At 43.9% G+C, this 23742-nt stretch overlaps 1 protein-coding gene across 1 annotated transcript in view; it reads right to left on the bottom strand.

Moving 5' to 3' along the window:
• Window positions 1-21555, bottom strand: part of VCAN (versican) — a 245943-nt gene extending 224388 nt beyond the window's left edge. Inside the window, exons 1-3 of the mRNA XM_030193355.1 lie at window positions 21320-21555; window positions 14223-14298; window positions 1486-1866 (exon numbers count right to left, since the gene is read on the bottom strand). Coding sequence (XP_030049215.1) covers window positions 1486-1866; window positions 14223-14292 — 451 coding nt within the window. The 5' untranslated portion in view covers window positions 14293-14298; window positions 21320-21555. The remainder of the gene's footprint in view (window positions 1-1485; window positions 1867-14222; window positions 14299-21319) is intronic.
• Window positions 21556-23742: the final 2187 nt, after the last annotated feature.

Raw genomic sequence — 23742 nt, 5'->3', positions numbered from 1 at the left:
ATGGGTCAAGGACGCCCATGTGTTAGGCACACCCAAGACCTGCCTTTGCTACGCTTCCGGCATGCCCCCACGATGGAAAGCAGTTGGGGACGCCCAAAATTGGCTTTCAATTATGCTAATAAGAGACTATTTTTTTTGCTGATAAGAGACCTTTTTGCTATTATAATTTGTCCATTTGCATATATCATGGCAATAATCGCTAAGTGGTGGTGACATCATTTAGATGAAATGGCCAGAGTGAATGTAGCCTTATTGCAAATTTATTCAGGATGATATATCCAAATTTTATTGAAATTGGTCAAGTTTTGACAGTTACGCAAAAAAAACAAGCTTTGTATAGGGTTTGGGGGGGGGGGGGGGGGTTAATACAGCATCTCTTAGATTCTATAAAGGTTGTTCAAATGTGGGTGTGGATCACAGATCAGTGCCCAAAATAATTAGTTAATGGATTCCAATGATTTAATTATTGGAACTAACAAGCACTTAATTGCCACTAATTATGATTTGGGCACTGATTTGGCTACATGCTATTCTGTAACAATAGGCGCTTAAACTGGATCACGTGAAACTCAAAAAGAGGTGTGGTCATGGGAGGAGCATGGGTGGCTTAAGAGCATTCACAAATGATGTGCACAGTGTTACAGAATAGTGGGGGTCCGTGCCCAATTTGCACGCCAGGATTTACACCAGGTTTCAGTTGGTGTAAGTCTTTGCACCCAAAGTTGAGCACTGAGTTCAGCATCAAAAATTGAGCATTAGGAGTCCTTTTACTAAGCCACACACATCCAACGTGCGCCGATTTGGAACTATCGCCCGGCTACCACATGGCCCAGGCGGTAATTCCATTTTTTTACACGCATCTGATACAGTTGTTGGAAAATATTTTTTATTTTCCGGTGCATGGCGCTAACCGGGCTGTAACCAGCAATGTACGGGCACTGATGATTACTGCCCAGTTAACATGTGAGACCTTACCACTAAGTCAATGGATGGCGGTAAGGTCTCAGATCCCAAATGGACATGCGCCAATTTTTATTTTGCCACACGTCCATTTTTGGCTCCCCCAAAAAAGGCCTTTTCTACAAGCACTATGAAAAATGGACCTGCGCACATCCAAAACACACGCCTACACTGGCGCAGGCCATTTTTCCGCACACCTTAGTAAAATGACCCCTAAATTTGTTGGCCAATGCTATTTTATAAAGAGTGAGCCTCTCAAAGTGCCTTTATAGAATAGCGTAGAGCACTGAATATACATAAAACATTTGACTTCCTCTGAACTATATATATGTATTTTCTTTTAACTTTTTCTCTGTGTACCAATTACGATGAAACTGCTGTTGCCCATTACCATAGCCTAAGATTGTTAGGTGGTCGGTCAAAGACTTGCCCTGAGCCTCACTATGCTGCAATCAGTTTTATAATTCCATATTATTAATTTCAGTTATTGTCAACAATATGAGTATATTAAAAATGAAGACCTACCAGTCACATCCAATGAGACAATGTCTTGGATGTCTTCAACCCCATACATGACCTCACAACGATAAACACCTGCATCACTAGACCGTAATTTGACAATGGTGAGCGATGCATCGCCAATGTCCTCTGGATGACTGGGGACCGACACCCTGTTTATATAATTTGGGCCCCTTTTGATGGCACCTTCTTGAGCTACCACCACAATGGTTTCTTTCAAATCTTTGCTATCTGTGTCTTGTTCAATTTTTGTCCATTTGATTCGAAGATATTCGTTTGAACTGTTCGAGCTGAGCGGCAAAGCAGTAGGCATTGTAGTAAAGTAGCAAGGTAGAGTTACTCTGCCAGAGAGGGACCCCCTGACCGGGGGGCTTTTTTCCACTTTAACTACAAAAAGAAATGACAGAAAGAAAATTAATAAATTCTGGATAACACTCAACATTTAAACAAAAAACATACATTTGCACAGTATGAGGCAGACTACGGAATGATCAGAAAATCAAGTCAATGAAAGGTTGTTAATTCTCTCCATGTTTATTCATGAACAATAGATATTTTTTTTGTCTTTTCATTCTCTTTCTAGTCATTTTTTAAAATTATTTCCCTTCCAACTTCAGGGTTGTTAATATTTTCTGAAAGTGAATAGGCACAGCACATGGGCCATCCATTTCTGGTTCCTGATTAGTATATGTTTATGCCAACTTTGACTGCCTGCTTCTGTAGTACACTGCTTCCACTCTGCAATATCATTAAGGAAAGGGTAGCTTTATTTAATGTGGTTTGACTAGGTGCTCCATCTGATTAGAGGCCTTCTGCCTTCTTTCATGGTACCCCAGCTATTAAAATCCATTATGTGTGATCTAACAGAGTTATAAAAGTGTCTTTGCTTCTTCTTCTTTCAAACAGAGAAAAGTCAAAAGATTGCTACAAATCAAGTTGCTTTTATAAAATGATTTCACTACTGGTGGAGCTTCTTGTGTAATACTTATCAGTATGAGAGCAGACTCGCTAAGAGGCCCTTTTACTAAAAATTAATGCACGCTAATGGAATTAGTACATACAAAATGCTAAGAAGCACATTTTATACCTATGGGCTTCTTAGAATTTGGTGCCAGCTAATCTTGTTAGCGCACACTAAACTTTAGTAAAAAGGACCCTAAGAAAAGTAATCATATAGCCTATGTCTGCTTTGGGAACCCATTGAGAAAACACTATCTGGGTGACTTGATATTTATGTGTATTATTATAGACTAGCCGTTGAGCTCGTAAAAATGGGCTAGTAAAGGAAGGGGGGGTTGAAAGGCCCCCCCCCGGATAGGTCGCCGCCGCCCCCCCCCCCCCCCCCCCGAGTCCCCTCCGCCACCCCTCCACCCGGGCCGGGTACCTGGCTTCACTATTCAAACCGCCGGAACGCAGCACACAGCTCATCTGAGCTGCCGTTGGCCTTCCTTCTTCTCTGCGTGTGTTCCGCCGTTGGCGAGGGCGGGACACAGGCAGGTAAGGAAGGCCAACGGCAGCTCAGATGAGCTGTGTGCTGCGTTCCGGCAGTTTGAATAGTGAAGCCAGGTACCCGGGCCAGGTGGAGGGTGGGTGGCGGCGGCGACTCCGGGTGGGTGGGGGGAGCGGTAGCGACGGTGGTTCCCTCACTCGCAGGTGCGCAGGTTCCCTCTCTGTCACGCCCCCGTCATCACGTATTGACGCGGGGGCGGGACACAGAGGGTCTCTACTGCGCATTTGCGAGTGAGTACGCCTCTTGCCATTTATATGTTTGATAGTTTGATGGTGATGGAATAAATATTAGCACATGCTTTTGACATATATATGTCTCAGTGGTGGGAAGTTTTATGTTACATGATTGCCAAATCTCAATACTGTACATGCATTGTAAATGATGGAACTGATCCACATCCAGCTTTTCTTGGTTGCTTGTTTATCCTTTTCTCGGTTTCTCTGTTTCTTTTATCATTTGAAACTCCATAACAATATTTAAACAATTTTTGTTTTAAAACCTAATTTATGGTAAGCAATTGGACTGCTATACAGACCAGACCAGACCAGACCAGACCAGACCAGACCAGACTTACCAGCAATAGTATGAAAACAAAGTATCACCAATGAAGATGTGTTTCTATACAACTATATAACATTTCCGGCACTGATTCAATGGACATGTATTTTGGTTATGGTGTTGATAAAGACCTATATGGTCCATCCAGTCTACCCAACAAGATAAACTCATTGTACATGGTATGTGATACTTTATATGTATACCTGAGTTTGATTTGTCCTTGCCATTCTTAGGGCACAGACCGTAGAAGTCTGCCCAGCAATCTTCTTGTACTAAAAGTTCTGAAGCTAATGTCGAAGCTCCTTAAAATTTACACTCAAGCCCATCCATATCTATTCAGTTACTATCAGGGTGTAGACCGTAGAAGTCTGTCCAGCACCAGTTTTGCTTCCTAATTAGTGGTGTCGCCACCCAGTCTCCGCTAAAATCCCATGGATCCATTCCTTCTAAACAGGATTCCTTTGTGTTTATCCCACATATGTTTGAATTCCATTACCGTTTTCATCTCCACCACCTCCCACAGGAGGACATTCCATGTATCCACCACCCTTTATATCGTGCACTAACCATGGATATTCAATGGAGATAACCAGTTATCTTCCGCTGAATATTCACAGTTAGCCTATTAAACGATATGTAAGCGGTCAGCAGCCGCTGCTGACTGGTTAAGCAGCGCTGAATATCAGGGGGGTATCTACTTTAGCCTGCTCAATTTCTTCTCCTATGGTACAAAAAATATTTTCCTTGTTTACTCAGGTTTGGTCTCCTATATATATATATATCTTACTTTCTGTTTGTGAATGGTGAGTACTGGATGTATTGATTTATGAGTTTGTGAATAGTAGAAGCTGCATCTATACCAGTCTTGTTGGTGTTCATAGGTAGGGATCAGAAAACGGTATGACAAATCATTTAGAAAACAGAATAAAATTCTCCAAGTAATACGTTATGTGACAGGCAGCATGGGGACAATTCTACAACTGGGCAACTCCATTTAGACACCCTGATGACACACAGTGGGATCCTATCTATAATGGCATCAGGGCAGCCAGACTTTGTCACAGAATATTAGCATCACCTGAAATTAGTGTAGGCAATTAACAATATTCTGTAAATTAGGCATGTAAGTGAGAACCCCACCCACGATAAAGGGAACAGAACTCCTCTCATATCAGGAAAGGCTAAAGAGGTCAGGGCTCTTCACCTTGGAAAAGAGACAGATAAGGGGAGATAAGATTGAAGTCTTTTACACTCTTTCATAAAGTACAAAAACCAAGGGACACTCAATGAAATTACATGAAAATATTTTTAAAACAAGTAGGAGGAAATATTTTTCACTCAAAGAATAATTAAGAATGGGACCCTGTTACTGCTGCACTTCTTCACTGTGCTCTCTATCTGGAGGTTACAAATAAAAAAAAACTCTAAACCACTCAGTGGATGGTGACCCTCACACCACATGCTGAGTCTGACAATCCCACTGCTGCCACCAAAAAAAGAAGGACAATGTCTGTCACAAAACACCTAGCTACCCGCCTGGGGCTACATAGCCACATAGAGGGTCTATCCCTAGCACAGCTCAGGTCCACCTGCACCTGCTGCTTGTGCTCTACACTAGCACCCTCCTTGCACTGACTGAGTCACAACCACCTCTGGGTAAATCTCCTGCTCTCAAATTATCCCCCGTGATTTCTATGGGGCCACACTCCCAGTGGTCCAACAGTTCCCAGAAAGCATTCACACACCCAACACACAAACTACCAGGATTCTTTATCAGTCCATACTCAGGTCCATCACAGCAGTATGCAGGTACCTGGAGCAGTTGTAGTGGGTGCAGTGTACTTCAGGCAGGCGGGCCCAGGCCCATTCCCACCTACCTGTCACACTTGTGGTAGTAAATGTGAGCCCTCCAAAACCCATCACAAACCCACTGTACCCACATGTAGGTGACCCCTTCATCCCTAAGGGCTATGGTAGTGGTGTACAGTTGTGGGTTTGGGGTTTTGCGGGGGGGGTTGGGGGGCTCAGCACCCAAGGTAAGGGAGCTATGCACCTTTGACCTTTTTCTGAGGTCCACTGCAGTGCCCCCCAGGATGCCCGGTTGGTGTCCTGGCATGTCAGGGGGACCAGTGCACTACGAATGCTGGCTCCTCCCATGACCAAATGGCTTGGATTTGGTCATTTTTGAGATGGGCGTCCTCGGTTTCCATTATCGCCGAAAACCGGGGACGACCATCTCAAAAATGACCTAAGGACGACCATCTCTAAGGTCGACCTAAATTTCATGATTTGGGCGTCCCTGACCGTATTATCAAAACAAAAGATGGACACCCATCTTGTTTTGATAATACGGGTTGCCCCGCCCCTTTATGGGGCCGTCCTGCGAGGACGCCCTCATGAAAACTTGGGCACCCCGTTCGATTATGCCCATCCTAGTCAAAGAAATTAATCGGATTTTTCCGACAAGACCTGCCTCTAGTGAAACCATGTTGCCTCAGGTCCTGTAATCCATTGCATTCTACAAACTTTACTATTCTTTGTTTTACTTATCTACTGTACCTAAATGTACACCACTTCAATAGCCTTCAAGCTTGCAGGTGTCTTCTACATTTTGTTCTTCAACTTATAAATTTAATTTTTGAACAAAGTTATTGCTGTTTTACAAGTTTTGGCAAGTGTGGAATATGTAATACTAGTAAAAACGGCCCGTTTCTTAACGCAATAAAACGGGCGCTAGCAATGTAATGAGTTCCTGCCATTAATGTTTTCACGGTTGTATTCTGAATATAATTGTTGTTTACATGTGTAAGATTTTATATACAATATTTTTTGTGTAAACTGTGTTACAATGTGGTAAAGGTTTTCCTTGTTCAGGCCCTTCAATCAGTTTAACAGTCACATCAGAAGAGCTCTTTACTCGTGAGAATGCAAAATACAGTTGCCCATGAGACTGAGAGTGACAGTGTGTTTTACAGACAGTGTAAGAGAGAGATACACAGAGTGATTGTGTGTGATGTCTGTCTGTCTGTGTGTGTGTGATGTGTGTGAGTGACAAAGTGATTAAATGTTTGACTTCCCTTCCGTTCTGTGCACTTGCCTCCACTGAGGTTCGTACCTCCCTGTATATGATTGTTTGTTAGAGATTCAATCCACTCCACTTCCCTCCTCCAAGTTCCATTCTGTCTGATTGGTTCTTCGTTGACAGTGAGAGCCAATGAAACGCTGAACTACAGACTTACGAACCCTACACTGCCACAGTGCCACGGAGTCAGCTTCAGAATGTTGGAGGTGCTTTTTATTATATAGGATAAGCAGTGTTCCACAAAGAGCACTGACAGCACAATTTAAGTTGGTCGCTTACACCTGGGAGTCAGTCCTATGAAATAGAATATACATTCACCTGAGTGATGGCAGCTAACGCTAAGGCTGTGTATCGGGTGATAATAAATTCCGAGAGCTCTCCCGTTTCATATACATATTTTTGTCATACAGCAGGTATCTTTATATGATGTGTTAAAATCATTGTGGAAGTATAAATTTAAACATTTTTGGATATTACATAGTGACATTATTATTCACTGTTTATTTTTTAATATATCATTGATGAAGTGAGCACCAGCTTTGGCAGGTGTAAATGCTGGTGCCCAAAGTTAGGTGCGAAATCCGCTCTAAGCGTGATTCCATAAAGGCCCCCCTGCACAGAGCATCCTTTATAGAAATGTTTCCCAAGTTGATCCTGGAGTACCTCCCTTGCCAGTCAGGTTTTCAGGATATCCACAATGAATATGCAAGAAAGACATTTGGATACAATGGAGGCAGGTTATGAAAATCAATCTCACATGTATTCATTGTGGATAACCTGAAAACCTAACTGGCAAGTGGGTACTCCAGGACCAACTTGGGAAACACTGCTTTATAGAATACTGGCTTAGCACAGGTCATCCTGGCACCAAACTTTGGAAGCCGTTTACTGAATTCCCCCCTGTGTCGAGATTTATAGAACACTACCCGACACCTTTAAGAAAAGTCCCCTCTCTAACTAGCCTGGGCCACATTAAGAGCACTGATCCAGTCCCAGGAGGATGTGAGCCAGGATGGGCAGAGTTAATTCTTGGGAGTTTAAAAAACAGGGCCAGGCTGAGGGTAAGGAGGCCCAGGGAAGGAAGAACTGAAGCCCAAGCCTATGTGCCCTGGTTACTAAGATGCACTAGTGTTTTAGCACATGCTAAAATTAGCGTGCACTAACCACTAGAGACACCCATATATTCCTATGGGTGTGTTTAGCGCTCACTAGAAATGCTAGTGCACCCTTAGCGCTGCTTAGTAAACAAGACCCCAACAGGCTTATTTTTGAAAGAGAAGGGCACCCATCTTTCGACACAAATCGGGAGATGGGCGTCCTTCTCTCAGGGTCGCCCAAATCGGCATAATCGAAAACCAATTTTGGGTGCCCTCAACTGCTTTCCGTCACAGGGATGACCGAAGTTCACGGGGGGGGTGTCAGCACCATAGCGAAGGTGGGACTGGGGCGTGCTTAAGAGATGGGCGTCCTTGGCCGATAATGGAAAAAAGAAGGGTCTCCCTGACGAGCGCTAGGCAGACTTTACTTGGTCCATTTTTTCTTGCAACCAAGCTTCAAAAAGGTGCCCAAACTGACCAGATGACCACCGGAGGGAATCAGGGATGACCTCCCCTTACTCCCCCAGTGGTCACTAACACCCTCCCACCCTAAAAAAAAAAAACTTAAAATTTTTTTTTTGCTATCCTCTATGCCAGCCTCAAATGTCATACCCATCTCCATGACAGCAGTATGCAGGTCCCTGGAGCAGTTTTAGTGGGTGCAGTGCACGTCAGGCAGGCAGACCCAGGCCCATCCCCCCTACCTGTTACACTTGTGGTGGTAAATGTGAGCCCTTCAAAACCCACCAGAAACCCACTGTACCCACATCTAGGTGCCCCCTTCACCTCTTAGGGCTATGGTAGTGGTGTACAGTTGTGGGGAGTGGGCTTTTGGGGGGGGCTCAGCACACAAGGTAAGGGAGCTATGCACCTGGGAGCAATTTCTGAAGTCCACTGCAGTGCCCCCTAGGGTGCCCGGTTGGTGTCCTGGCATGTGAGGGGTCCAGTGCACTACGAATGCTGGCTCCTCCCACGACCAAATGGCTTGGATTTGGTCATTTCTGAAATGGGCATCCTCAGTTTCCATTATCGCTGAAAACCGGGGATGACCATCTCTAAGGACAACCATCTCTAAGGTCGACCTAATTGTTGAGATTTGGACATCCCCGACCATATTATCAAAACAAAAGATGGACGCCCATCTTGTTTTGAAAATACAGGTTTTCCCGCCCCTTCACGGAGCCGTCCTGCGAAGATGGCCCCAGGAAAACTTGGGCGCCCCGTTCGATTATGCCCCTCCATGTCTTTACAGAATACGTTTAGCTGCTGTGACCTGGCTGAGGTAAGCCAACTTTGCTTCTTGTTAAGGCTTATGAGGCTTGCTGAGATTTGGCTGGAGCCAAATCCGAGTTCTCAGAAGACGGGGCAGCCCCACCAGCCACAGACTGCTTGGCATGCTAGCCAAAGGCCTATTCAAGACTGTTTCCAAATAACAGAAACTGCTGCATCTGATGTCCCTGGCCTATGAAGCAACAGGTCCAAGGACTCAGGAGAATAAAACATTTATTCACATTTATATCTCTTGTCTGGCTCAGTTATTCACAGGGCTACCTGATAACCTCGCCCGGGGTCTCACACTATCTGCCAAGATAACACAGTGCACTTTGCAACACCTCTGGATGTGTAAGTAACTGGTTTCTGTATTATCAGCCCTGTCATTAATGTGCAATTGCAACCAACTCCACATTAACCCCACGGCTGACTTCCCCATAGTGCTTGAAATGCCCCCAGCATTTAGGACTAGATTCAATAAATAGCGCTGAAAAAACAGCATTGAAAATAATCCAGATGGACTGCTATTCTACAAATAGTACTCCAAGTTGCATGCCATTTATAGAATAGCACTTAGAGCCGATTTCCGAACCAAACTTTGGACACACGGATTTGCACCAACTGAAACCTAGAGCAAATCCTGGCGTGTAAGTTAGGTGCAGATCCCCAGTATTCAGTAATATCTGATTGCCCCTGACTCACCCATGCCTCTCCCATGGCCCCACTGCCTTTTGAGTTGCGGCCTATATGATTTGAGCAAAGATCTTTATACAGTAGCACTTAGCAAGTGCAAATCCAAATTGTTGCGGATCAGCATCAGTAATTGACTATTAGCACTCAATTATTGGGGCTAATTGGCTCATTAGCCAATTTAGTTGTGCATGCATCTCAGAATAGCATGCAATTTTGCACACATAATTTTGTGCAGCATGTACAGAATCCGGGGATTAATGCTGCAGTTTGCACTTAATACACCTTCATTTTGGAAGCTTAACGTGCATCAGTGGCGTAGCTACGTGGGGCCAGGGGGGGCCAGGGCCCCCGTAGATTTGGCCCTAGACCCCCCTGCCAAAGACCCGCCCAACCCCCCTCCCGCCGCCAACCCGCCGTTGCCTGCCTTTGCTGGCGGGGGACCCCAACCCCCACCAGCCGAGGTCCTCTTCTGCTCACAAAAGGCTTCCTTCTGTTTCTGACGTCCTGCATAAAGAAATTGTGCTCTATTATGGGCAATTTTGCATGATGCTCCTATATGGGCATTTTTGAATGAGTGGAGTAGGGAATATTTACCCCATGAAAGAAACTTGATTACGGGCACAAAGTCTTTTATAGATAATAGTGTCTTGTTGATTAGACCTTGGCAGAAGCCTTGGTTTCTGAGGGTATTTCCCACTTTCCTCATTTCTTTACATTCATTCCACACAATCCTTTGGATTGTGTTTGCCTGTTTTTTTCAGTTCTCTGGAGAATTAGATTACCTGTTTAGGATTAACAGCCCATACTGTTTTTTTCATCATATGATGGTAAGTGCTCCCACCCAAAATGGGCACATGGCAAGTGCTCCACTTGCCGCACGTCCATTTCTTAAAAAAAAGAAAAAAAAACCCTGCCTTTTACCCGCTGCGGTAAAAGGGGGCCTCGGCGCGTGTCAAAAACACATGCCGACACCAGCGCAGGCCCCCTTTTGCTGCAACTTCGTAAAAAGGACCCCTTAGTCTATGCAAGATTTGTCTATGTGAGACTCTGCATCTCTTCTAAACAGCTTAGACTATGTATGATTGTAAATTGTTCCACTGTGACGGTCTCTAACCTGTTTAGTCTGTATGATATTGTAAACCGCTCTGCTGTGATGACAAAAGGTGGCATAGGAAGGAACTGAAATAAACATAAACAAGCTGTAGGAAGAGCCTGCCATATCTGACTCTTGACGTTTTACAAGAACTGGCCACTTCTCTGTTTCTGCTTTCCTTAAACAGAGCTCAGTGAGCAGGATCAAAAGGCTTATGCTTAACCATTTAGGTTCCTTTTAAGATCAGATGTTGTCACAAATTTCAGCAGTCTGGATTTTCTTCTTTCTACCAGTTTCCATCTAAAGTAAGTGCATTAACTCCTAATGCTATAAAAGTCACCAAAAATTGCATGCACAATTGAATTGAATAATGAGCTAATTAGTGCCAATAATTAGCTTAACAGGCACTAATTAGATTTAATTGGCATTAATGTACATAAATTTAAGCACGAGATCCATGCCTAAAATTTACATGTGATCTGAAAAAGGAGGCGCGGAAATGGGCCTAACAGGGGTGTTCCTCTAATTAACGCTCACTGTTATATAATAACGAGAATACAAGCCTAACATAGGCACGTACATTTGCACCACATTTCAGTTGGTGCAAATGGCCACACCTAAAGTTAGGCATGACTCCCAGGCGTAAGCACTATTCTATAAACCGTGCCTAACTAAGTTCGGCTTATAAAATAGCACTTTTTTCAGCACCAATCTTTTTGGCACCATATATAGAATCTAGCCCTAAATAGATGTCAGTGTACCTGTGCATAATATATTAAGTACTGGACCTGGTTAAACATAAAACATTGGCAATGCACATAACACCTATTTAATTTTGTTACTATGGAACTATTAATATAACCAAAGAGAAAATGGTTTTATCTTACTCAGCTCTAACAAGTAACAGTTAGTCAAATTCTAATCCATCTGGCCTGCTGAGGCTGGAGAATGGAAAAAAGTATGCAAGGTATTTATATAAGAAATAATGCTTCTGCTACCTTGCACTCAGCAAACTATAAAAATTGTCTTAAACAGCATTAATTATGGCCTCTCCAACATTTCATTTCATCTGGCAGAATCTCAAAAAAATAATAAAATAAAAATAAAACACAACCCAAACTTAGATGTTATTGGTTAAATAAGAACCCCCTGCAGCATAAATGGACAGGAGGCAAATCTCAGTTGAAAGAAAGCTCCGGAATGAGGGGGGCATATGAAGAAAGTGAAAGGGGATAGACTCAGAAGTAACCTGAGGAAATGTTTCTTCACAGAAAGGGTGGTGAATTCGTGGAACCCTCCTGGTGGAGATGAAAACTGTATCTGAATTCAAGAAAGCTTGGAATAATACATCGGATCTCTAAGAGAGAGTAATACCTCCCTAAAAAAGTAACTACAAAAATTATTTTCTTATTCACCTTTATTTACTGACAAAATATTATACAAAAATCCTCTAAATATTGAATCCTATACAGGTTACCCTTGTTGATTACGTGGAGGGGCATAATCGAACGGGTCTCCCAAGTTTTCCTGAGGGCGTCCTCGCAGGACATCCCCGCAAAGGGGTGGGGAAACCCGTATTATCAAAACAAGATGGGCGTCCATCTTTCGTTTTGATAATACGGTTGGGGACGCACAAATCTCAACATTTAGGTCGACCTTAGAGATGGTCATCCCCGTTTTTCGGCGATAATGGAAACCAAGGACGCCCATCTCAAAAACAACCAAATGCAAGTCATTTGGTCATGGGAGGAGCCAGCATTCGTAGTGCACTGGTCCCCCTCATATGCCAGGACACCAACTGGGCACTGCAGTGGACTGATGCACTAACTGAATGGAAAAAGCCCTTCCCTTACCGATCCCTTAGCAATTTGGAAAGGAACAGGCATGCATGAAGGAAATCACATGCAAATGAGCTGCTTACTGTTAGCTCATTTGCACACGATTTCCTTCCTAAGGAGGGGAAGCCAGTACAGAGCAGCCAAGCATTATGCATGGCTGCTCTGCGCATGCCACAAACGGCTTCATACATGCAGACAAGTTGCGTGTATAATAGCCGTCTACAACCTTAGAAAAATACAAGTCTAGGTGAAAACGTCCAAGTGCTCGTCAGGGATGTCTTTTTTTTTTTTTTAGAGTATGGGTTTAGGACGTCCTTCGCTATGCCTCCGTCCCTACATCTAGGAACAGCACCGCACACCTGCTCATCACCGGCTCCTTAGCTGTTTCCACTCTGCGAACCTACTGCAAGGACCAAATGAAACATCCAAAATGTGGTTGTTTCTGTGAGAAGGACATCCATGCCTGGATGTTTCTGTGAGAAGGACATCCATGTCTGCTATGCCTCAGACACTCCCTTTATTTATTTGGACTTTGGATCACAAGTAGCAGCAGTGGGATTTGAACCAGCCACCTCTGGATTTCAAGACCAGTGCTCTAACCACTAGGCCACTCCTCAACTCCCTTGAAATTTGGCTGTCCCTGTGTTGGGGGGGGGGGGTGCAGTTCAGGATGTCCAAACTTTTTGAAAGAAGGACGTCCACGCCTTCGCTATGCCTCCGCTGACACACACATACCTCCCCTCTCAGGGACCTGCATACTGCTGCGATGGACCTGAATATGACATTTCAGACTGGCAAAAAAAAGGGTGCAGCACGACACCCCCTCCCCAGCGCATCAAGCGCCTCCCCTCCCGGCGCAATGACACCCCCTCCCCGGTGCATCAAGCCCCCCCCATCCCGGCACAATGACACCCCCACTCCCTGGCGCATCAAGGCCCCCCTCCCCCGGGTGCATTCTTGGCTGCTGGAGGGTGCAGAGAGCAGCCGCGCGCCTGTCGGCTCCACTGGCTCCCTCTGCCCCGGAACAGGAAGTAACCTGTTCCGGGGCAGAGGGAGCAGGGAACCAGCGGACCCGACAGGCGCGTGGCTGCTCTCTGCACCCTCCAGCAGCGTGCACCTTGGGCGGACTGCCCCCACCGCCCCGCCCTTGGTACGCCACTGCCAAGGACTTACCCGACAGTATTTGGGCAGCACCGCATGCTGTCTTGTTACCGCCGCATTAGCACCGCTAAATAGGAAGTGTTAAGGGCTCCCCCAGGAAATGGCCACGCAGCAAGTGCTTAACTTACCACATGGCCATTTCCTTCTTTTTAAAAAAACTTTCACCCACTGCGGTAAAAGGGGGCCTCGGCGTAAAGCAAACCCACGCACCAACGTCACTGCAAGGGTCTTTTTACCACAGCTTGTTAAAAGGACACTTTAGATTGTAAGCCCTCTGTGGTCAGGGAAAATACCTACTATACCTGAATATTCTGTAACTCCCCTTGAACTACTATTGGAAAGGCTTGAGTTAAATACAAACATGCATGCCATTATATACTTCATATACTGAATTATCCAAGCCAAGTTTTCATAAAAAGTACCATATTGATAGACTTACCCAGACGCTGTGAGTGTGTTAGCACAAAGATACAGCATATCCATAAGGCATGCTTTATATCTAGTAACATCTTGACCTAGAAATGAGGAAAAATGGGGTAAAAACACTAAAACACGTACTCAGATTCTAGAAAAATAATACGTTAGCACATAGCATGTGAAATAACTTGTTCCGGATTCTACGGCAAATTAGTTTGGAACAGACCAACAGAGGAGGGGTTCTCAACCCATTCTTCAAGACACACCTAGCCAGTCCGGTTTTCATGATATCCTCAATGAATACACACAAACTAGATTTCAATATAATAAAGACAGTGCATGCAAATCTAGCTCATGCATATTCATTAGGGGAATCAGGAAAACCAGACTGGCCGAGTGTGTCCCAAGGACTGGGTTGAGAACCCCTGTCTTTGAGGGAAAGCATTTCGGGGCCCTTTTAATAAGCCTTAGCGCGTCCTTACGCAGGTCATTTTTATCGCCAGGGTAAAATGGCTGATTTTTTTCTACCTTGCCTATTAATGGCCCATGCTAATGTCCCCTTTAGTGCAAGGTCATTAGCATGTGAGTCTATTTTCTAGGCGGTAAGGCCTCAGTGCTAACCATGAGCTAATCGGTTAGCAAGCAGCTACGTAGCTGCACTAACTGATTAGTGCAGAGCACGCCCACTCTCCGCCCCCAACACCCACTTCCAGTGCCAAAAATAAAATGTTATTTTTTTTTTTAACACATGGGTAGCAGGCACAGATCCAAAAATTACCATGAGATGCCTCAGCGTGCCCCACGATAAGGCATTTTCAGCTTTTAAACTATGTATTATTCTTTTGTTGATTAGAATATCAACTCATTGGTTAAAAAAATAAAAAAGATTATTAAGTTAGAACAGAGATTCGCAACCTAGACTTCAGGACACACCCACAAAGAATATGCATGAGATAGATTTGCATACAATGGACGCAGTGCATACAATTTTATCTTATGCATGTTCATTGTGGATACTTGAAAGCCAGATTGGCTGGGTGAGTCCTCAGGACTGGACTGACAACCCCTGGGCTAGAATAATGCACTGGAGGATCCATTTTTGCTTCCAATATTTCATGCATGAAAACACCATTTAAATACCAGCCAAAACCCATCAATCTCTGTAGTGCAAAGTTCAGATGTGCGCAAGAAATTATGTGCAGGAAAACGTCTCGCCTGGACAGGGCTAAGCATCTCCCAGGCCAGTCTAAATATTTTTCCTTCATCATCAGAGAACGTGCTGAGAGCCAGATACTAAACCAACCACGTGGCTCAAGAATGTATAAGCACTGAGGCCACTCTGCTGCAAATGAATACAACTTGCTGACCCGAGGTCTTGCTGTTTGACACTCTCACTGACTGTCACACCAGGGGAGTGTGGCAAATGCTTCTGCTGAGCCATACCGGTTTGATGGCAGTGTTAAACAAGAAGGCTCCTAGGGAGCAACGCCTATTATCCTACTGGAGAACACTTTTGTAAGTTGTATCTGCAGATCCTTTATCATAAAACACTGTTTGCATTCACTAGAAATCCTAAAGATCAGGAGAGGAGAGGAGAGAGAGGAGCATGTTCCTATGTATGGCATGGCTTTAAGGAATCACACAGTCACCAGATGGGTGTAATAACCATCCAACAGGGCAGAATATACCCTGTTTTCATTTGTACAAAAAGCTGCTAATAAGGTCCTGAGATTTTGCTGTATTACATAGAAGCCCCAATAGCAATACACGTGAAAGGTAACAATTAACACATTCTGCTAGTGGATATTTTCACATGTGTAAAATTAACAGTGTATTCCAGACAGAGCTTTTTGGATTTGCTGACAAAAGCATAATGCCATTCTTTGTAATCACTGACAAGCTTAAGAACTATAATATCTTCACTATGGAAGTCTGTGTTTCAGACTTGCCCTTTGCAAGCATGAACATTTATTGAAGCACAAGACTTGATCCAAAATCCATATGGTCATGCATGACTAAGAGGCCCATTTACTAAGCTGCAGTAAAAGGAGCCCTGCACTAGTGGCGGTAGGGGGGTTTGCCAAAGCGGGTGAAAAGAGCCAAAAATGAAATGGCTGTGCGGTAAGTTCACACTTGCCGCACAGCCATTTCGGGGGCGGGGGGAGAACTTACTGCCACCCATTAAGGTGGCAGTGAGGGCCCCGGCGGTAACTGGGCAGCGATTACCATCGGGTAACCCCCTGCAGAAATATTTTTTTCAATATTTCCGCTAGCGCTGAAAATGGCGTGCACCGAGACAGAACTACCACCGGCATCCTCGTTGGGCCGGCGATAGTTCCATGTTGCCACACGGCAGCCCTTTACTAAAATGGCCCCTCAGCCTATTGCGGATCAAAACCCGGGACCTGGGAAATTGGCTGCTTCTTTTTCATTTACTAAAGTTAAGGTAATCCTTTTCCCAGACTGATACCCGATCCTCTGCAAAGAAGGTAGCCACCCCCACAGGGCTGCACAGAATTGCTGAAAGATAGGTTACAGCTGTAGGTTCATCCAAATGCTGTGAATTACGTTAATAGCCGTTATAGAAGCCCACCAATGAAGACATTACAAAGCACTGAACAAAAATGTGCTATTATATTCTATCAAACAACTATTTTAGCAAACTAAGCAGCTTGAATGACTACCCAGCTGTAGCCAGAAATGTGTAAAGAAGTGTTTATAAATGTGATGATGTCTCCCTTTCATAGATTAACTTGATTTATTAATATGTAAACAGTCTGTTCATTTGTGTGGGAAGTGGCAAAGTGTGACTAAAACTTGCTTACTTTATAAATTCGCTGGATTACTAGCAGTAAGATTCGTAGGATGCAAAATATAACTGGGCCACACAAATGCTATTGGACTTAATCTTTAAATGTCCAGTTTCCCCTCCTCCTCATAGTCATAAAATAAGAAAATGTTTATTTATGATACAGCCCCAAGTATCAGGGTCTCCTAGCATGCTGTGAATTAGCCCATTTGCTTCCCCGGTTTCAAATTCCTCCTTTAGGGATGAGTAAAGGGCAAGGTCTGTATGTCTCTGTGTGTTTGCTTTCCTGTGGTAGACCAATGCCACAGTTCGCACGCTTTCACTTCACCCCCAGTAACTGGTGAGCTCTAACAATAAGCATTTATCCGCCCTGGTCATTTCCTCTAAGTGGGTGGTGAAATCTTGGGATTCCTGTAGGCCTCCATTTAAAGGGCTTCTTCAAAAGAAGCTTGAAATTTGAGACACTGCATAATACAGCATTTGACAGGCTTCAATAGTAAAGGAACATCCTGCTTCACAGGAAAGATTAACCTGGAGAGATGGTTAAAATGGATAAGGAAGGGGATACGGGGCAGTCACAACCCCCTCCCTGGTTAGTGGTTGGTAATCCAATAAGTTTTGATCCAAAAAATATTCAGCTTTGTCCAGGGCCAATACAATTACTAGAACTTTGGCCCTTGTGAAGTGTCTATGAACATGTGTAGATGAGCACTGCAATTTCAACTACCTGCTCCCTTCCCCTGCTCTGCCTACTGGAAGCCAATTAACTAAAATATGCATGTCTGATTACTAAATAACCTACAAATGACTGGGATCACTCTCCACCTGCCACCCCCCTGCACCTACCAATGTGCTAACCGTACAGGTGACCATAAGGTGGCCAAGTTACCCAGTTCTAAGAGGAAGATTACAGGCAATCCAATCCTGATGCATTGTGGGACCTGCAGCAATTATTTCAATGGATAGAAATGGGTGCCCTGGGTGCATCTTAAGCCCTGCACCACCCCTCCCCCTTTTATTTATTTAAAATATTTATAACCCACTCTATCTGCATATTCTAGATGGTGAACAAGCATTATACAGAAAACCAAAAGGGTACATTTAAAACAAAACCAAATACAAATTCAACAAAACTTAAAAGAATATACAGTATAAAATCAGAGACCATAAACTCTTAATTTCAATGCACCTAGGCATCTCCCTGAGCATCTGATAAACTCAACAATCACGATGGGTTCAATACCACCCCTCTCTGAACAATTCTGTAAGAGTGCATAATTGGACATCACTCATTTAAATATTACATTTTAGTTAAGTAAACGGAGTCCCCTGTATGCAAGTATCAAGTCATGAATGGCTTCAAGGGGCTACCACTTGCATGACAGCTTCTCGGTAGACCGTTAGTGAGGTGGTTTACAATTGCCTTCCCCAGTTATCTTTATGCTAGTATATACCTAATTAGGTGAATTTACAAAAACTATTTATCTGGTAAATTAGCTGTTTGGAAATTCCCACTCTCCTCATGCTTAAAAGTACAGACTGGTGGTTCTTCTGAACTTGTGTGACTACCAGTACTGATTTGCTTTTGACAGCAGCTGTTCCCTCAAAGATGCTGCCCTGTGCCACCTCTTAGTCTTGCCTAATGGTTGGGCAGAACTAAAAATGCTTTAGGACAAATTCAAAACTAAGACTGGCCAAAAAAGGTCTCCCTTTACTTTACATTTTCTCTTAGGAATCGCTAACAGACCATCGTTGGAGCTCAGTAAGAAAACCGATCAAACCTCAGGAGTGACAGCGAAATAACCCTATAACTGTGTAACTTGGCAGCTCTGCCTCCCCCCACACCTCCCGTAATCCTTTTCTTTGTATGGATCGGGTGCTGCTGCTTTATCTCTCTCGGGAATAGCATGAGACTCCAGCAGCCACGTGGCGCTGGAGGAGGCGGGGCTGTCCCTGGGCCCCGCCCAGCCTGTGCAGTAGCCGCATCCTTTTGTTTGGGAAACCACAAGCGAGCAAGTTACTCTCTCAAGATCTTTTCTGCTAGAGAGGCGATTGACAGGTCAATTACGCTCCTACCAGGAGAATTGGTCTTCATAGTTTTTTTTTTAACTTCTTTTGAATCTCCGTTATTTATTTAATTTTTTTCAAATCCGGGCTTTTAAATGCTTGGCGATGCCAACGGGATTAACTGAGATCTCATACTAGACAGTAATTGAAACATTGCCTTTCTTTTCTTTTCTTCTCTTTGTTTGCACTTCTTCTGAAGGCATCCCATAACGTATTTGCACTGTGCGAGGGGAAAGAATGCGTTTTGTTTTTCTAATTTAGCTCTTAGAAGATTAGTGTTAACCATAACATCATTAGGAGGCTTGATGGTGTTTGTAAGTGGATCCCTGTGTGAAATTCTCAGGGACTCGAGATGGAAAAGTCAGTGGATCTCAAATCATTTTGTGCGCGTGTGATAAAAAGCCATCCAAAAATGCTTATTATCTTTAGTGCAGTCTAGAGAATATTGCAGGCATGATACTGAAAAAAATATACATCATTACAACTTTAAAATGTTAGGTGATGTACCTGAGCTAAAAATTGTATATATTAAAACGTGAAAGCTCCTACAGTAATGAGTTCTATCTTTCCTTTGTGTTTCCTTCAAAGAGAGAGAGAGAGAGAGAGACCTGAAATAACTAATGTGACTTCTGCGTTTCTTTCCTTGAGACCTGTGGCAAGTAGCTACTGGCTTTGTAGTAGCCCTTACGATGCCCCTTTTCTCCGGCAGAGGGCGGTGCATACACACACATACTGAACTGCACCGGCACTGATAGACTGCTTTACTCCTGGACAGCCTAATTTTCTGAAACCATTTTCGATAACAATCCTGCAGTTTCAAGCAACCCGTCAACCTGTCGATCAGTTTTTAACTTGTTACTAACGGAAAAGGCAAGCGTTGTGGGCGATTTTACAATCGCCCGAGCCATTAAAAAAGGGAAGAAGGTTCGGCGCTCATGTGAGTTTGCACTGCTAAGACACAGTGAATGAAAGGGCGTTGCATTTTCCAGCTTACACTTTTTTTTTTTTTTTTGCACCGGCTGTGCTGTGCTTTGTAAGTAACATGTGGCTGGACTGGAGCATCTGGGCTGTAAAGTGAAAACATTAGAATCTCTGCTGTTTTTTTTTTTTTTGTCCTTCTAATCGTGGGCTGTCTGATCGGTACATAGCTCCGATAATGCGGAACAGCCCTAAAACGCAAAGGTCTAAAGTCTGGTAAGTAAAGGTAGAACTTAATTGGAAAACTTAAGCATCCTCTACTAAGGATTTAATAAGTGATCGGAAAGGCCAGCCTGGGGGACTTGATGCTTTGCTGCTCTGCATTGAAACTGTCTTGCCCCGGTGCAGGGTCCAGCTGGGAGCATTAGCATGTTGCAAAGTGGGAGAAGTTGGGCAGAGGGGATATGGCAGCTTACACTTTGTGAACCTCGCCTGCTGGAGCTTTGGGGGAGTACAAGGAAACGTTTCGATATACGCCCCCCACCTTCCTCTACCCAGCCTGAACCGAGCATGATTTTGGGGCAAGGAAGGAAAAGAAAAGAGCATTTTCATTTTAACTTGGCAAAAGACCTTTTCCCGCCCTTGATTCCCTGTTTTATACGCCTTTGTCTTTGCAAAACAAAAGGAGAGCCAGGGACTGTAAAATAAATATACATATATATTTTAATAGAGGTGCAAAAAGCAATCTGTTTGTAGGGGGTAAGAATAATAGTTTGCTTAAATGACCCCTCAGATCATTTGCCCTCTGGCATGAAAATGCCTGACCGCCCTACGTTTGTCTTAATTTCCTGCTAGGGATTCTGCTTGTGAGGTTTGCAGTCCTGGTACAATGGGGATTCCTTTTATGTTTTGTGCACTAATCAGCTGCTTTCCAAGAACTTCAAACCTCGCTTTAAGAACATCCAGGTAGCATTATGTTTCATTTCTGCTTCTGATCCCCATCAACATTTTTAAAATTTAACGCGTAAAATTCTCACTAGTTTCTGTTTTCTCAAACACTGTGGGTACTTCACCAATGAGCTATTATCCTAAATTTTTATTATGATGCCTTGTTTCTCATGTTAGTCTAGGAATTGCATTCGGTTTCCATTTCAGCCTAATAACTTAAAATGCACGCGCTCTTTAAAGCCAGAAGTTATGATCTAAGTTCATTTCAAGCACATTTTCTGTTCCTACTACTAACTGTCCTGATCAAAAGATGCATTAGATCAGACGTCCATATAGCATAATAGTGGTTACACTTGAAAAAGCAACATGAAAATTACCTGGAGTGGGTGATATGTTGCATCAATTCCAGGAAGCTGTAGTTAGTTATCCCCCCAGTTTGCAGTGGCTGTATATAGTAATCCCTTGATCGGTGCTGGAAGGATGCTTGAATGAGTTGGTGGTGAATCCAGGCTTACTTTTTCTTTTATTATATATCTTTTTTAGGCTTAATTCTGTATTGAAGATGGGTGCCTGTACCGCGTCCTGGGGAAAGAAGAAGCATGAAGCCAGCTTGGCTGCAAGTTCGAATGTGGTGGGATTTGACACCCCTCATGATTATATCATTTTACACTCAGGGTTGCAAGGGGAGGCACTGCCATTGTAAGAGGAGGGTTCAGTCACTCCCTCCCTCATAAAGGCTCAGAGCAGCAAAGGCAATTGTACACCCCCTTCCTCCTCCTCACTTCCCCCCCTCCTTCCCTCTCTCACAGACTACTGCATTACTGCACGTTTGCATTAAGGGCTACTAGGTCTTACTCTCCCCTCGCTGAGGTCCAATACCAGCCCTCCCTGCTGGCACAGCTTCTCTTCCCCCGACCCCCTTCAATTCTTTTTTATTGCACACAGCAAAAGTTTGTATCTCTTGTTTCCATGAAACAATAGGCAGGCTTTCCTTACTTAGAAGCTAGAGCCGCTGCTCCTCCTGAGGTTTTGCTCCAGGGGCACCTACTTTGGATCTTAACAGGATCAAGGGGCAGTGGCCGCAGGGAAGAGGATTCCAGCTGATAGAGAGGCTAGGGAGGGGGGGGGGGCGGCTGCATTTCCCAGCAGCTGAAGGAGGCTGCAGATTGTTCCACTCTCCGATTCCCTTTGTCTTCCCAGACCTTTGCAATGAAGTATTATAGCGATCCTGGGAAACTATGCAGAAACCAAGTAGGGACTAGAGGTACCCTAAAGCCAGGAACTTGTCAAACGGTTTTCCCATACTTCTGCCTCTAAGACTTATCTTTAACTTTTTGTGTTCACTGTTTGTACCTGATCAGAAGAAAAATGTGGCTGTGCCTTTTCTAATTCGCCTAAAATTTGGGTTTCCCAGCAGGATCTTTAAAACAGTAATGAAATGACATAATTGCAGTCTATGAGGCAAGAGGAATTCACCCCATATGATGCCCGTTTCATTTAATTAATTCCTTGATGGGTCAGACACCGAAATCTAGAAACTCACTTTTAATTGCAACAAAGTCATTCTGCAGAAGCTCTGAGGGCTGACTGTGCTCTTAAGGTGGTGCTGAAACCTTGCTGCTATTCCCCCTTCATCTCTTGGGAAGAAAGGCACAGGCAAATACTGCTTAAAAAGGGATGAGCCAGGTGGTCACTTTCTTTGCAATAAGTTTAATGCAGATGCTTTGCAGAAAGCCCTATGCTGCAAGTATAGCTTCTGGGTCTGATATTGCCATCTACAGAGGGTTTGGGGAAAAGGGATGTGAGAAAATAATGGATAAGGAACTCTTGGTGACTAAAACATGAGGTAAACTGTACAAACTCTAGATTAGGTATATATTTAGCTGGATTTAGCTCTAGATGAGTTACAATGTAAGCCGCATTGAGCCTGCCATGAGTGGGAAAGCGCGGGGTACAAATGTAACAAAAAAAATTTAAAAAAAAAACAATCAGATACAGTGCTTATTCCCTTTTCCCCATCCAGGGGGTCTATCCAAGGTTCTAAGGCTGAATTGACTTGCATAAGATTTCAAGGAGCAGCAGCAGGATTTGAGCCCTGGCTTCCCTGGTTCTCAGTTCATTTCTCAGAGAACCAGGAAAGTTCCTTAGGGGAAGAGGGTGTTTCTACCAATGGCTCACCTAGCAGGTTATGAGAAAAACAGCTAGTTCAGGGGAGTAGGTAGCCACAGTCCTCAAGGGCTACAACACAGTCCAGTATTCAAGAATTCTACATGAATATTCATGAGATTGATCTGCATGTATTGCTTCCATTGTATGTATGTGGAAATCTTGAAAACCTGATTGGGTTTTGGCCCTCAAAGATTGTGGTTGCCCACTGCTGAGCAAGTTAGTTGTGCTGTCTCCTGAAGAATAATTGGCATACAGTACCCCCTAGCCAGTCTGTTCATGCGATCCACAATGACTGTGCATGAGGTTGATTTTTTTTTCTCATATACCGCCTGCAAGCTCAAAAGCGACCCAACTGGTATACATTCAGGTACAGTAGACATTTTTCTGTTCCAGGAGATTTGCAATCATAAGATTCTACCTGAGGCAATGGAAGGTTAAGTGACCTGCCAACAATCATAGGGAGCTGCAGTGGGATTTGAACTGAATGCCCCTGTCTCTTAGCCCATTAGGCTATTCCTATGTGTACTGTACAATGGATGCAGTACATTCAGATCTATCACTTGCATATTTATTGTGGATCTCCAGCTTGGCTAGGGAATTACTCCAGGACCAACTTGAGAAGCACTGGGGT

The sequence above is a fragment of the Microcaecilia unicolor genome, chromosome 2, assembly GCF_901765095.1.
Source record: "Microcaecilia unicolor chromosome 2, aMicUni1.1, whole genome shotgun sequence".
NCBI classification, from domain to species: domain Eukaryota; kingdom Metazoa; phylum Chordata; class Amphibia; order Gymnophiona; family Siphonopidae; genus Microcaecilia; species Microcaecilia unicolor.
This window is presented reverse-complemented; position numbering and strand designations above follow the sequence as displayed.